Source organism: Elgaria multicarinata, chromosome 21 (assembly GCF_023053635.1).
Source record: "Elgaria multicarinata webbii isolate HBS135686 ecotype San Diego chromosome 21, rElgMul1.1.pri, whole genome shotgun sequence".
Lineage (NCBI taxonomy): Eukaryota > Metazoa > Chordata > Lepidosauria > Squamata > Anguidae > Elgaria > Elgaria multicarinata.
Window position 1 is genome coordinate 15523958 of NC_086191.1, and position 15149 is coordinate 15539106.

Here is a 15149-nt window from a genome sequence, read left to right on the forward strand (position 1 = left end):
ACAAGGCCATCGAGTCCAACCCCCTGCTCAATGCAGGAATCCACCCTAAAGCATCCCTGACAGATGCTTGTCCAGCTGCCTCTTGAAGGCCTCTAGTGTGGGAGAGCCCACAACCTCCCTAGGTAGCTGATTCCACTGTCGCACTGCTCTAACAGTCAGGAAGTTTTTCCTGATGTCCAGCCAGAATCTGGCTTCCTGTCACTTGAACCCGTTATTCCGTGTCCTGCACTCTGGAAGGATCGAGAAGAGATCCTGGCCCTCCTCTTTGTGACAACCTCTTAAGTCTTTGAAGAGTGCTATCATCTCTCCCCTCAGCCTTCTCTTCTCCAGGCTAAACATGCCCAGTGGTTTCAGTCTCTCTTCATAGGGCTTTGTTTCCAGACCCCTGATCATCCTGGTTGCCCTCCTCTGAACACGCTCCAGCTTGTCTGCGTCCTTCTTGAATTGTGGTGCCCAGAACTGGACAAAATACTCTAGAGGAGGCCTAACCAGGGCTGAATAGAGAGGAACCAGTACCTCACACGATTTGGAAGCTATACTTCTATGGCTCTGCTTAGAGAAGACCCATTGAAACCAATGAGATGAGTAAGTCATGGCCATTGTTTTCAGTGGGTCCAATATCAACGTTGGAATCAGTTTCGAATTCCATTTCAGACAAGCTTTTGGGGGCAGCGACTCAGTGGTGGGCGGAGCTAAAGGCAAAGGGATGGGTGGGTGCAAAATACTGAAAACACTCACATACTTTAGCATAACGGTCTTATTCCAGGAACTAAGCCTTAGGGGAAGCTAGGAAACCACCCAACGACCAATGGTTGTGCTGGGAGATTCAGGACAAATAAAAGGACTTCTTCACGTAGTGCATAGTTAAATTATGGAACTCACTACCATAAGATGTAGTGATGGCCAGCAATTTAGATGGCTTGAAAAGGGGGTTAGACAAATTCCTGGAGGAGAAGGCTATCCATGGCTACTAGCCCTGATGGCTATGTACTACTTCCAGTATCCAAGGAAGTAAGCCTATGTGTACCAGTTGCTGGGGAACATGGGTGGGAGGGTGCTGTTGCACCATGCCTTGCTTTGCTGGTCCCTGGCCAATGGCCACTGTGTGAACAGAGTGTTGGAGTAGATGAAACCTTGGTCTGATCCAGCCTCAGGGCTCTTCTGTTCTTAGGGGTGGGAAAGGGGAACAGACATGGCCTTTGGGGAACGTAGGAGGACTGGACTGGGTTCTCCAGGGTCTCGATTCAGCCCTTAGGTTTGAGGTTCTACACAACTGGTCTACTCTCAACATGAATTAAGTCTGCATGCCACTCACAGAAGGGTAAAACCCAAGTGTAGGATCCAACTAAAGTTCTACTTAAGAGTAGACTCATTGAAATAAATGGGTTTAAGTCCCATTCATTTCAATGGGACTAACTTGGATTCCATCCTAGGTGTCCAGCTTCCTAAACCAAGTCTGGATGGGGTCTTGTAATCAGTGCATTGAAAGGGTGTGTGTGTTAAAAATAAAAATTAAGGTGGCAAAGGTTGAGTGAGACTGTACATCACCACTGTAAAACCAAAATAGAAATGTTTCACAGTTACCACTGTTTGAATTGGTTAAAGTTTTAATTAAATTTCACGTTGTGAGCTGCCCTGAGAACTTATAGGATGGCCTATAGGTACGGTTAATAAATAGGAATGATTAAACCTAGATACTTTTAGATCTTTCATGTTCTTCCGTTGTAATTTTGCACAGCTGTTAATGAACTTCACGTATATGGCGTGTTCGGCTTCAGTCACATCTTGTACATCCGGATGTTCCGGTCCTTCAAGTGATATGCATATATTACTTCATTCACATAATCAGTGACTTCTTCCAGAACATAAATTTCTAGTTGGCGTGGAATCTTTCCTTTGTTCATTCCAGGAAATGGAGGCGAACCTTCAGTAGCAATTACTTTTGATCTAATTTTTGCAACTGGAAAATGACCCGTTGATTTCCGGGGATCCTGGCGCATGGATAGAATTAGATCATCCCCTTAACACTGCACAAAAAGCTTTTCACAAGAGTTAGCCACGTCTTTGTGATGTCACAGCTAGACTACTGTAATGTGATCTACACAGGGCTACCTTTGAAGAGTGTCCAGAAGCTTCAATTGCTACAAAATGGGGCAGCTGCACTGCTTATGAGTAGACAGTAACAAGTTCATATCAAACCAAAACTGAAAGATTTACACTGATTGCCCCTCCCTAGAGTTAGAAGACCTAAAGACGGTCGTGCACACGCTGGTAACTTCGAGGCTTGACTTCTGCAATGCGCTCTACATAGGGCTACCTTTGCACCTAGTCCGGAAACTTCAACTAGTTCAAAATATGGCAGCCAGTTTGATCACTGGAACACCTAGGGGTGACCACATCACACCAGTCCTAAAATCTCTTCATTGGCTGCCAATTAGTTTCCGGGCGAAGTATGAAGTGTTGGTTATCACCTTTAAAGCCCTACATGGTTTGGGTCCAGGCTAACTGCGGGATCGCCTTCTCCCGTACAATCCGCCCCGCACACTCAGGTCCTCTGGGAAGAATCTACTTCAGCTAGCAAGAACTAGATTAACAACCGTTACCCAGAGGACCTTCTCTTCTGCTGCTCCCAGACTCTGGAACGGCCTGCCGGAGGAGACTCGTCAGCTTGACCGTCTTTTAGCGTTCAAGAAAGCTATCAAGACTGATCTCTTCCGGCAGGCCTATCCAGTGGAATTTTAGGAGGCTTTTAGTATGTTTTTAGGATGCTTTTAGGATGTTTTTAAACAGTGTATGCCATGTTTTTAATCAGTATTTTATGTATTTTACGCTTGTTGTTCTCTGCCTCGATCCAGTCGGAGAGGCAGGGAAGAAATATATTATTATTATTATTATTATTATTATTATTATTATTATTATTATTATTATTTTTTGGGCCCAATTCAAGGTTTTGGTTTTAAACTTTAAAGCCCTAAATAGCTTAAGTGCTGGCTATCTGAGGGATCACCTATCTTGGTATGAACCTGCCCCGTGACTAAAATCAGCAGGAGAGGTTCTTCTGAAGGCACCTTAGCTTGCTGGGCATGTAGTAAAGGGCTTTTTCCGGGGTTTCTCCTGGTGTTTTTTTAATGGGCTTTTAAAACTGTTGTCATGGTTTTTAAGCCTGTTTTTAATCACTTCATCTTTTACTGTGTTTTTATTCCTTTATGATTATTGTTTTCTGAATTTTTGTAAACTGTTTTGGCTGCTTCCAAAAATGTGGCATTGGGCTTGCAACAAATAAATAAGTAAATAAATAACTCAGGCAAGCTTGGCCAGGTTATTTGAAGGAACGCCTCCTCCCATATGTGCCTGCCCGGACCTTAAGATCATCCTCAGGGGTCCTTCTCCACGAGCCCCTGCCAAAGGAAGTGAGGCAGGTGGCTACCAGGAGCAGGGCCTTCTCTGCTGTGGCACCCCGGCTGTGGAATGAGCTCCCCAGAGAGGTCCGCCTGGCCCCTACACTGTACTCCTTCCATCGCCATCTGAAGACCTTTTTATTTTCTCAGTATTTTAACACTTAATTTAAATTTAAACTTTGCTGTTTTAATTCCGTATACTTTTGTAAACCGCCCAGAGAGCTTCGGCTATGGGGCGGTATATAAATTTAATAAACAAATAAATGTTAACCTATATCAATTTTTACTGTGTGGTTTTATCCTGATTGTGCTTTTTATATTGTATTTTGTATTTGTGTTTGTAGATTATTGGTTGTTTTTATGCTCTTCATGGTTTTAATTTTTGTGAACCGCCCAGAGAGCTTCAGCTATTGGGCGGTATAAAAATGTAATAATAATAATAATAATAATAATAATAATAATAATAATAAGAAGAAGAAGAAGAAGAAGAAGAAGAAGAAGAAGCAACACATGTCTCTGACTCCTAAAGGACGGACATCTACAGTGTGGGATATTTTCATGGTTCTGCACAAGATGCCTTGTGAAGCTAAAATGTAATCCAACCTTTCCTTTTTTAAAACATTATTTAGAAACCTGCTTTTTATTCTTTCCACATCCCAGGCTTCCCCAACCGGGCACCCTCCAGCTGTGTTGTACTACAATCCCATCATCCCCAGGCAGCATGGGAGTTGTAGTCCAATATATCTGGAGCAAGGGAAAGCCGAGGTTCCCCAATAAGAATATAAATATATGCCCCTGTACAGATGGGGAAAGTATGAAAGTTTCCCAAAGGCCCTTTTGACTGGAAACGCCTGTAACATTCCTCTCCTTTTCTCTCTCTGTCAAATCTTCACCTTCTCTCACCTACATACCATATTTTGTGGACCCATCCTACCCACCACTGCAGGAAGATTAATGAGCTGTTGCACTGCGGTTCGCGTTTCTCGCGTGGCTGTTCCTGTTTTAATTCTCATCACTTGTCTGAAACTGTCCATAATTTTGAAAAAGAAAAGAAGGTCTCTGGCAACCTCAGTTGATCTCGAGAAGATCAACACAATTCAAGAAGGACACAGACAAGCTGGAGCGTGTTCAGAGGAGGGCAACCAGGATGGTCAGGGGTCTGGAAACAAAGCCCTATGAAGAGAGACTGAAAGAACTGGGCATGTTTAGCCTGGAGAAGAGAAGATGGAGGGGAGACATGAGAGCACTCTTCAAATACTTAAAAGGTTGTCACACAGAGGAGGGCCAGGATCTCTTCTCGATCCTCCCAGAGTGCAGGACACGGAATAACGGGCTCAAGTCAAAGGAAGCCAGATTCCAACTGGACATCAGGAAAAACTTCCTGACTGTTAGAGCAGTATGACAATGGAATCAGTTACCTAGGGAGGTCGTGGGCTCTCCCACACTAGAGGCCTTCAAGAGGCAGCTGGACAACCATCTGTCAGGGCTGCTTTAGGGTGGATTCCTGCATTGAGCGGGGGGTTGGACTCGATGGCCTTGTAGGCCCCTTCCAACTCTGATATTCTATGATTCTACGATCCAGTTTGCATATGTGTGTAGGGAATTCCCAGCCACTGTTTGGATCTAGTGCTGAGAATTGGATCTAGCAGCAGGGAGAGGACACCGCCACCCCACCCCGCTTGGCCTAAGGAAGCAGCTTGTCCCCTGAAGAGCTACGGGGCTGCTGTTCCTCCGTTCCCAAACTGTTTCCAGTCTTAGTTCCATGGTGGAAAACCTGGGCTCTGGCTCAGACATGCCCGGAAGAACCGGCAGGACAGCATTCCACGCATGGCAGGCAGGGTGGGGACCGCCCTGGGTCTGAGCCCCACGCCCCACCCTGGAAAAGCTACCCCTTCCTAGGGGTCGCCGCCCTTGGCTGCCCCCTGGCCTCGATCCCTCCTCGCACACAGCACCGTTGTTGATCATTGCTCCTACACAGCGTGGAGCCGGCTCTGACTCTGGCCGGAGTGTGTTTCCAAAGCCCGACGGTTGTTCCCACTTCAGCAAAGATAATTACAGCAGGTAAAAAGTGGGGGAAGCCACGCTGTCAGGAGTGGAAGGGCTGTCGCTCAGGGGCAGCACACACGCTTTGCGTGCTAAAGGTCTCCAGTTCAATCCCCGTCTTTTCCAGGTAGGGCGAGGAAAGAACCCTGCCTGAATCATTGGAGAACTGCTGCTGCCAGTCAGTGTCAACAATACTGGGCTTAATAGGCCAGTGCTGACTCGGAATATGTTGATTTATCACAAGGAGAGATGTGGCTTGGTGACAGAACCCCTGCTTTATGCGCAAAAGGTCCCAGGTTTGACCCCGGCAACTCCAGGTTGGAAGAGCCCTGACTGAGATTTCAGACAGCTACTGCCAGTCAGTGCAGACAACACCACCCTAGATGGATGGATAATCCAACCCTGCATAAGGCAGCTTCCTATGTTCCGATTTAAACCAGCCTTTTCTTCAGGCCCACGGACTCTTTTTCTGCCTCTTTAAAGTATCCCAGTTTGACAAAACAGCCCACCTAGGAACTGAATGACAGGTTGGAATCCAAAAGCCACCTTGCCGGGTTGCCCGGCCTGGCCGAGTTGCCTTGGCAACGGAAACAACAAACACATTTGGCATTCCACCCCCCTCTAGTTATGCATCATCCTCAAATCATGAGCCAAGACAGGGAGCAGTGACTCCTCATCGGAAAAGCTGTGCGAGGCAGGTGAGGGAGGGCGGGGAGACGTCAGGGTTATTGACAGCCGCTCAGTGAACGTTGGGGGGAGGACGACGTATCATGGAAAGAGGGAAGGCAGGTGTTTCAGGTAGGCAGCAGAGGAGGCTTTCGGGGTGTGTGACTGCTGCACTGTGAATATGGTAGCAGGTCGGGTAGGTGTGGATTGGGCACGTACCGAGGCAATGCCCAGCAATGGCCCACGGACAAGATTTACTCCTCATAAGAACATCAGACGAGCCCTGAGGCTGGATCAGACCAAGGGTCCATCTAGTCCAGCACTCTGTTCACGCAGTGGCCAAGCCAGGATCCCACAAACAGGACATGAATGCAACAGCACCCATGTTCCCCAGCAACTGGTACAGGCTTACTGCCTCAGATACTGGAGGTAGCATATAGCCATCATAATTAGTAGCCACGGATAGCCTTCTCCTCCAGGAATTTATCCAACCCCGTTTCGAAAGCCATCCAAATGGGTGGCCATCGCCACGTCTTGTGGTAGTGAGTTCCACAGTTTAACTCTGCCCTGTGTGAAGGAGTCCTATCGATGTGTGAAGAAGGCTATCCATGGCTACTAGTCCAATGGCTTTAAAAGAGGGTTAGATAAATTCCTGAAGAGGAAGGGTATCCATGGCTACTAGTCCTGATGGCTATGTGCTTTAGTATTAGAGGCAGTCAGCCTACGTGCACCAGTCACTGGGGAACATGGCCAGGAGGTTGTTTTGCACTGATCTCCTGCTTGGGGGCTTCCCGTGGGCATCTAGACGAGACAAACCCTTGGTCCAATCAAGCAGGGCTCTTTTTATGTCCTTTGGCCAAAGCTCTCTGCTTCTTAGGACTGGGAAAGGGTTCTGTCCACCCCGGCTGCTTTGCCTCGGAAATGGATGCACAACAACAATGGTCAATATCCAACCAGCCGCCACCAAATGAGCACACTTTGGATCCCAGGAAATAAAATAAATAAATCTAAACTACAAGATCAAGGACACACCCACCCAGCACCCAGACCTGAAGAACAGGTCTTGTCTGGTTGTGAAGTGTAATTCACGTGGTACGGAGCCGCCACAGGGGAAAGGGTTTGGTGGTACGCGTTACATCATAATATATATGTTTTATCTAAAGGAAAGCTAAAGTGTTTATTGCAGGAGAAGGATTCATGGAGGCAAACTTACTGGACACCTGATTTGGCTTCTTACGTCAATCCCCCTACTCAAGACCTCTTCACCCTCCTTCACTGCCTCACAGACCTTCTCTGCCTCGGAATATTTCCTTTGCTGCCCACCCAAAGTCCCAGTGGGGCAGTTTTCCTTGCAACCAAAAGGCCTTTTCACTTCCTGCATCAAAGTGCTCACCCTCATCAAGTTATAGGAAGTCAGATTCTGGCTGGACATCAGGAAAAACTTCCTGACTGTTAAAGCAGTACGACAATGGAACCAGTTTCCTAGGGAGGTGGTGGGCTCTCCCACACTAGAGGCCTTCAAGAAGAAGAGATCCTGGCCCTCCTCTGTGTCACACAGAGGAGGGCCAGGATCTCTTCTCGATCCTCCCAGAGTGCAGGACACGGAATAACGGGCTCAAGTTATAGGAAGCCAGATTCCAGCTGGACATCAGGAAAAACTTCCTGACTGTTAGAGCAGTACGACAATGGAATCAGTTACCTAGGGAGGTGGTGGGCTCTCCCACACTAGAGGCCTTCAAGAGGCAGCTGGACAACATCTGTCAGGGATGCTTTAGGGTGGATTCCTGCGTTGAGCAGGGGGTTGGACTCGATGGCCTTGTAGGCCCCTTCCAACTCTACTATTCTATGATTCTATGGCTGACAGTTTCCCCATGAGCAGTTAGACCACTTGTGAGCGTTCCGTGACCTAGCAGTCAGTTGAGTTGATTGGGTGATGATAGCTAATGTTTAAGATGAAAATGATGGTTACACCCAGGGGCTGCAGATGGTTGGGGGTGTTTCTGGGTCACCAGCAGCCCCCCCCCCCCCGCATCAAAGGCGTTCAGAATGAACATATGACGCTGGGAACAAGGGCACGGGGGTAGGAGAAGAAGAGATTTTTCCTCTGAGCTAGTCATCCCCCTGCTTGCAAAACAAGCCTCAACGTAAGGATTTCATTTAGTGCAACTCCAGAGGACCCACCTCGATCCAGAGGAAGAGGTGGGTAAGAAATAAATGCATTATATTATATTATTATTAACTCAGAGATGCTGTTTAAACATCATTCAAATTCTAAGTCCACTGGCTGCTCTTTCTTCCATTTTTGACACTCCGTGACGTTACCTGCAAGCTCAGAGTGCTAATAGGAGCCCAGGAACCTGCCGCGTTCTAGGTCAAACCAGTGGTCAACTTAAAACAGACTTGTGAACGGGCAACAATCCTTTGCATGTTCAGACAGAAAGAAAAAAAAGTCCAACAATTCCCCGCAGGCCCCAGCCAGCAAAGCAAAGCATAGGATTGCACCCTAAATGGATCTCAAACACAGAAGGGCCTCTCCCATCCCCTTTTTGCTGGAGATTCTGCCAGAATTTGAACCTGAGACCTGTATGCAAAGCCCATGTTCTCGCCCTGAATTACGTCCCTCCATCAAAACACAGGAAGCTGCTTTGGGTCAGGCCGGATAATGTGTCCACCTCGCCCCGTTATTACCCGCTCTGACTAGCAGCAGAATGCCGGTGTTTGGACATGTCTGCTTTCCCGTTTCTTGCCAGCTGATCTTTCTAGCTAGAGATGAAACTTGGGGCCCTTTGCATGCAAAGCAGAATAGCAAACCCACCCCAAACTCTCAGTGACTTAGCCGGGAAAGCAAACAGTAGGGTTTCCCTCCCGTCAAACTTCGGTGAGAATACCCCCAAAGCTGTCCGCAAGATAGCTTAGACCAGGGGTGGGTAAGCTGTGGCCCTCCAACTCCCATTATCCCTGACCATTGGGGATGATGGGAATTGGAGTCCAACCACATCTAGAGGATCACAGGTCCCCTTATCCTCCTGACGTTCCACACAGGGGCCTCTTGATTTTGAATTGTCCCTTTCTCTTGAGTTTGGCAAGTATCGGGGCAGCTTTGAACTCTGAGAGAGAGAGAGAGAGAGAGAGAGAGAGAGAGAGAGAGAGAGAGGTGGAGGTATAGAATCATAGAATAGCAGAGTTGGAAGGGGCCCACAAGGCCATTGAGTCCAACCCCCTGCTCAATGCAGGAATCCACCCTAAATCATCCCCGAAAGATGCTTGTCCAGCTGCCTCTTGAAGGTCTCTAGTGTGGGAGCGCCCACAACCTCCCTAGGGAACTGATTCCATTGTCGCACTGCTCTAACAGTCAGGAAGTTTTTCCTGATGCCCCGCTGGAATCTGTCTTCCTTTAACTTGAGCCCGTTATTCCGTGTCCTGCACTCTGGACACAGGATCGAGAAGAGATCCTGGCCCTCCTCTGTGTGACAACCTTTCAAGTATTTGAAGAGTGCTATCATGTCTCCCCTCAATCTTCTCTTCTCCAGGCTAAACATGCCCAGTTCTTTCAGTCTCTCTTCATAGGGCTTCATAGGTAGAACAGGGGGGGCAACTGAAAGGACAAAGCCACCCAAGCCAAGACCCACGGGCTGGCAGAGATGAATATTGCTTTGAATACCTGCACAGGAGGAAGAGTTCCAGCTAATTCAGGAGTTCACAAGCTGCCCTTTTGAAGATTACTTGGTCCAAATAAGAGGCCTTGCTGACTCTACGGAAGCCCCATGGCTGCTGAAACTCAGCTCAAGCTGCCCCCGTGGCCATCAACAGGAGAACATCAGAAGCTGCCTTATACTGAGTCTAACCCTAGGACCATCTAGCCCAGTATTGTCGACACTGACTGGCAGCTGAGGTTTTTAGGCAGGACGTTCCCCAGATGCTGCTAGGAATCGAAATCCAGACCTTTCACATGCAACACAAACTCTTCTATCAAGGAGCCATTAGGAGCCGTTACAAGACCCCGTAGACCTGCCCCATCAGATGGATTGGACTACAACTCCCATCATTCTGGCTGGGGATCCGGACTGGTCCTCCCAGAAGGTGGGCTGCACCTCAGGCGACGAAGCGGGATGAGAGGCAAACGGTGCGCTCTCACCCTGGCCAGGAGTAACCCCCCCTCCCTGCTGCCACCTTGTTCTGGCGAAGCATCACTACCCCGGGTGCTCTGGAGACTCCACCGGCCACTCTCCCACGGTGGCATTTGCCCCAGCATGGGAGTGGGCCCGGCGGAGCTCTCCAGAGTTGCTACAAGTTTTCCGCCTCACTCCCGAGGATCACCACAGAGCAAGTCAGAGGCTGAGTCGTTCGGGGGCAACAAGCCAGGATGCCTGGGTTCAGACAATATGCTAAACAAACCACTGTCCCATCAGTGGGGTGGAGCAAAAGGGCTGTGGGCTCTTCACAATAAGCCTGGACTCTGGAGATTCGCTGTTGGGATCGAAGCAGTGACCCAGTGCTGTGGCAGGTGAGAGCCAGAGGAAGACCGCAACTTCCAGGATCATCCAGAGAACGATGCAGCGCGAGCGCGTGAGTGACAATTTGCTCTTGCAAAATCTCAGCCCTTCGGACCACATTGTGGGGAACAGGCGGGTGCTGCCCCGAGATTAAGGGAGTCTTCAGCATCAGGATGAGACCGCCGGACACCCTTGTTCAGAGACAGCTGCACCCTAGCCAGCCTTCCTGCTTCCCAGCATCAGACCCACGAAACCATACAGAAACACAGAGCGAATCCACACCTGCACTACCCACTGCCAAATCAGAGCGGAAGTTTTTGTTGTTTTGCTCTCCCCTGCGGTGTGCAGCTTGGCTCACTTTCTGGAGTTACTCACTTTGCAGGAAACTTTTCCAGCTTGGCAGCTGCCTGGGCCAGCCCAAGATATGTTCTGGCAAAGGACAAGACGGTGCCCCTTCTCATTCCATGTACACATGCCTATTGGACCGGTGGCTGAATCTTTCTTCAACACCGACAGCATCCTATGCAACACCGGAAGGCTGCAGGCTAGCTTAGGGGCACAGAGCAGGCCGCACGGACCACAGCTGTCATCCCAAACCTTGCTGCCATCCCCCAGCATCTACCGCCTGAGGTGACCACTTCACTCTGCCTAATGGAAGGGCCGGCCCTGCTGAATGCACTACACCGCCGTGTGTAGGCTAATGGGGGAACCGAACGACTCAACGGCTTTCGGAAGGGGGCCAGTCAGTTTCTGACTCTGTCATCTTTGCTCCCAACGTTTATGCGTCACACACAATTCCTCCGAGGTGTTTCGGCTCTGCTGAGCACGCAAAGGCAGAGCACCAACCACAGCTGCAGAGGCCAATTTTTCTTTGCCACAGGTGAGAATGAACAAGACAGTAATGACGATAGTATTCAGGGGGTGTAGGGCAGCCCCATGGAAAGTGGGGATGTCAGAGTTTTACCAGCAATCCCCACCCCCAGACAGCCTCAAGGGCAGGGACTATTCATCAGCGGCTGTGGACAGGTTTACCTGCAGAAGGTACCACATTCAATTCTGAGCACCTTCTGTTTAGAAAGGACCTTTCTCTCTCTGGGAACCATGGAAAGTCAAAGCACACTGCTTTGGAGAGGTAAACAGGCTAACCTGGTATCACAGCCAGCATCAAGGGTAAAGCTGCTTCCTGTTAGAGGGGCGCTAACTCAGTGGCAGAAGGCCTGCTTTGCATGCAGAAGGGCGCAGGGCTCCGTCGCAAGCAGCCCAGATTAAACAAGCATCAGATGATGGGATAGATCCTTCCCTACCAGAAATCCTGCACCGCTGCTGCCAGCGAGAACAGGCACTCCTGAGGTTAGATGGACAAATAATGTAAGGTATAAAACAGCTTTGTGCTTCAGAGATCTGTCCATGACTTTCAAAATGCTATTTTACTGTTTTACTCTGTACAGCACCATGTACATTGATGGTGCTATATAAATAAATAAATAATAACAATAAGGCACAATCCTATGCAATGCAGGTTTAGACAGCAAAAAGTCTGACAACTCCCAACATTTATTTATTTTGATGGGACTTTTTTCTGGCTAAGAAGACTTGCTGGACGTTTTTTCTGCCTAAACTTGCATAGCATGACGCCTTTAATAAGCTCTGAGATCTAACTTCATGGCCAAGGTCTCCCCTACTAGCAGAAATAGCCAGATACCAAAGCTGCACACTGCATAATGCTGTGGACGGCTTCTTTACTGAATGAAAAAGCACCCCGTGGCGGTGCGGAAGTCACACCAGACCGGTTGTTCAAAAGATGGGAAGATCCTGTCCTGGTTATCTTATATGCTCCATACGTCCCCATGGGCATGATACACTGCTCCACGACTCTGTTGCCCCTTCCGTGATGCGAGGGAACGCGGCAGTGAGGGAGCGACCAAATTCATGCTGTGCTTTTCAGTTCCTCCTACGACAACAACCTTGTCGTGGAAACGTGGCCGGAGAAGGTGAGGACGATTTGGGGATACGGTGGAGATGGGGCAGGTCACGGTCCGGAAAGGAAAAGGCCCAAAAGGCTCCATCAGTGAAGCTGGGCAGGCTTTGGTCCTTCTCAGCCAAAGATCTCACCTGTCCCCAATTCTGGACACACACACACACACACACACACACACACACACACACACATATCCTGGACTTGCCTGATGAAGAGTTTTGTGTAGCTCAGAAGGCTAGCCCATTTTTGTTACACATGTCAGTCCAATGAATGTAAGAACACACCCTGTTGGGTCAGTTTGAGAGTTTATAACTTAGTTAAGTGCCCAACTTCTTTACTTCTGCAATATTTACTTCCTGGAGAAGATCCATCACAGTATTGCTGGCCTATACCATCTCAAAACATGATGGCTCAGATGGTTATTTAGCAGTTCCCTGTGGCAGGGAGTTCCACAGATCTCAGCTGTTCAATGGGGGGTGAAGGAGGGCGAAGGGAAAGTACTCTGCACATGCCCAAAGAGAAGTACTAATTCCACACTAATCAGACCTCACCTGGAGAGTACTGTGTCCATTTCTGGGTGCCACATGTTAGGGATATTGACAAATTAAAACAGTAGAAGAGGGGACTCAATCTATTGGGCTTCCGTTACAAGGAGGATGGATTTTGGTTGAACATTAGCAGGAATTTCTCAACAGTAAGGAGGCTGAGAACGGAATCAATTACCCAGTGGGGCTGGTGATCTCTCCCTCACTGGCAGGGAGTCTTTAAGCAGAGGGTGCACAGCCATCCCTTGGGCACAGGAACGTTGCTAGGCACTTAAAAAAAGGGGGGACAGGACGACGACAAACCTTCACAAAACCCGCTCATTGATACCTCTATTTGCAGATTTAGAAACAATGACTCGGGCAATTTTAAATTCCACAGGAGGCAAACGCGGCCCATTTGTTTCTCATCCAAACCACTTCAATTCATTTGTACCATGACTTGGATCATCCTGAACCAAAGGAAAAAGTTTTCTTCTAAACTTAATGGCCATGCAGGGGAATTTCAAGGGGTGGGAGTGCTGCAGCATCTGGGTGGGGGAGGGGGGAATTAATCTCCCCCCCCTCCAATATGGCAATTCAGCTGAGTAAAAACACACGTTCCATTTGCACCATTCGGCACTTGGGGCCCTGGGAGATTCAGGGCTCAGGGGAATGGATTTGGGGCCTAGGCCCCATGGCCCCAGGCCTAAACACACCTGGATGGGGATACTGCAGCTCCAGATTCCCTGCACTGAGTAGGGGCTGGACTAGATTTATTTCTTTTATTTTACTGTTGTTGTTTCATACCTTCCAAAGCGAATCCCTCGAATGAAACTTAGAATCATAGGAGAGATGGAAGGGGCCTCTAAGGCCATCGAGTCCAACCCCCTTCTCAATGCAGGAATCCACCCTAAAGCATCCCTGACAGGTGGGGGGAAGGAAGCAACTTCCCTCCTTCCTTCCCCCCACCTTGCGAAATGCACCCCCTTGCCCTCCAGTCGGGCTCCCGAGTGCCAAGAAGCGACGCTGGTGCCAAGAAGCGAGCCGCCTCCCACCCCTCGGCTACAGCGCAGGTGGGGACACTCTGCACGCGCGCAGACGCACTCCCGCCCGGGGCTGCCCCACCGGCGCGCTTACCCCACTCCAGGAACTGCTGCACGTTCCGCTCCCGCCGCAGGGGGGCGCCGCTGCACTCCTGGTGGACGCAGAGGAGCAAGTCGAGCAGCGCTTCCAGCCCCGGCTCCGGCACCGCTCCGGCGCCCAGCAGCGCGGCCACGCGACGCTCCGCCGGGCTGCCCATGGTGCGCTCCGCCGCCGCTGCCGTCGAGGCTGCCCCGGACGCCCCAGGAAGGCAGCAGGAGCCGGAGGAGGACGGCGACGACGCCGGAGCCTGGCCAAGATCTGCCGCCTCCAACCTCGCCCCGCCCCGCCCAGATGCTCGTGGGATGGGCGCAACCTGATACCTGGCCCAGGTGGGAGGAGGAAGAGGAGGAGGAGAGCGCTCCTGGCCTGCCAGGCAAGACACACACACACACAGACTCACTTGCCTGTAGGGACTTGCTCTATTATTATTATTATTATTATTATTATTATTGAACATAGGAAAGACAGGTTGCTTACCTGTAACTGTAGTTCTTCGAGTGGTCATCTGTGCATTCACACATATGGCCTCTGCGCCTGCACGGAGCTCGTCTGCCAAAACTTGTTTGCCTCAGCTATAGAAGTTTCCGAAACGAGCTCTATGCAGACACAGAGCCCATGTGTGTGATGCACAGAGACCACAAAGAAGAAGTGCCTTGATGCTGGATCAGACCCAGGGTCCATCTAGTCCAGCACTCTGTTCACACAGCGGCCCACCAGCCGTCGGCCAGGGAGGAACAAGCAGGACATGGTGCAACAGCACCCTCCCGCCCATGTTCCCCAGCAACTGGGGCACACAGGCTTACTGCCTCGGATACTGGAGATAGCACACAACCATCAGGGCTAGTAGCCCTTGATAGCCTTCGCCTCCAGGAATTTATCCAACCCCCTTCGAAAGCCATCCAGA

At 49.6% G+C, this 15149-nt stretch overlaps 1 protein-coding gene across 1 annotated transcript in view; it reads right to left on the bottom strand.

The window, feature by feature from the left end:
- The window catches only part of CDC42BPG (CDC42 binding protein kinase gamma), a 45964-nt gene extending 31562 nt beyond the window's left edge, over nt 1-14402 (bottom strand). Inside the window, exon 1 of the mRNA XM_063146297.1 lies at nt 14240-14402. Coding sequence (XP_063002367.1) covers nt 14240-14402 — 163 coding nt within the window. The remainder of the gene's footprint in view (nt 1-14239) is intronic.
- Between the last annotated feature and the right edge of the window lie 747 nt (nt 14403-15149).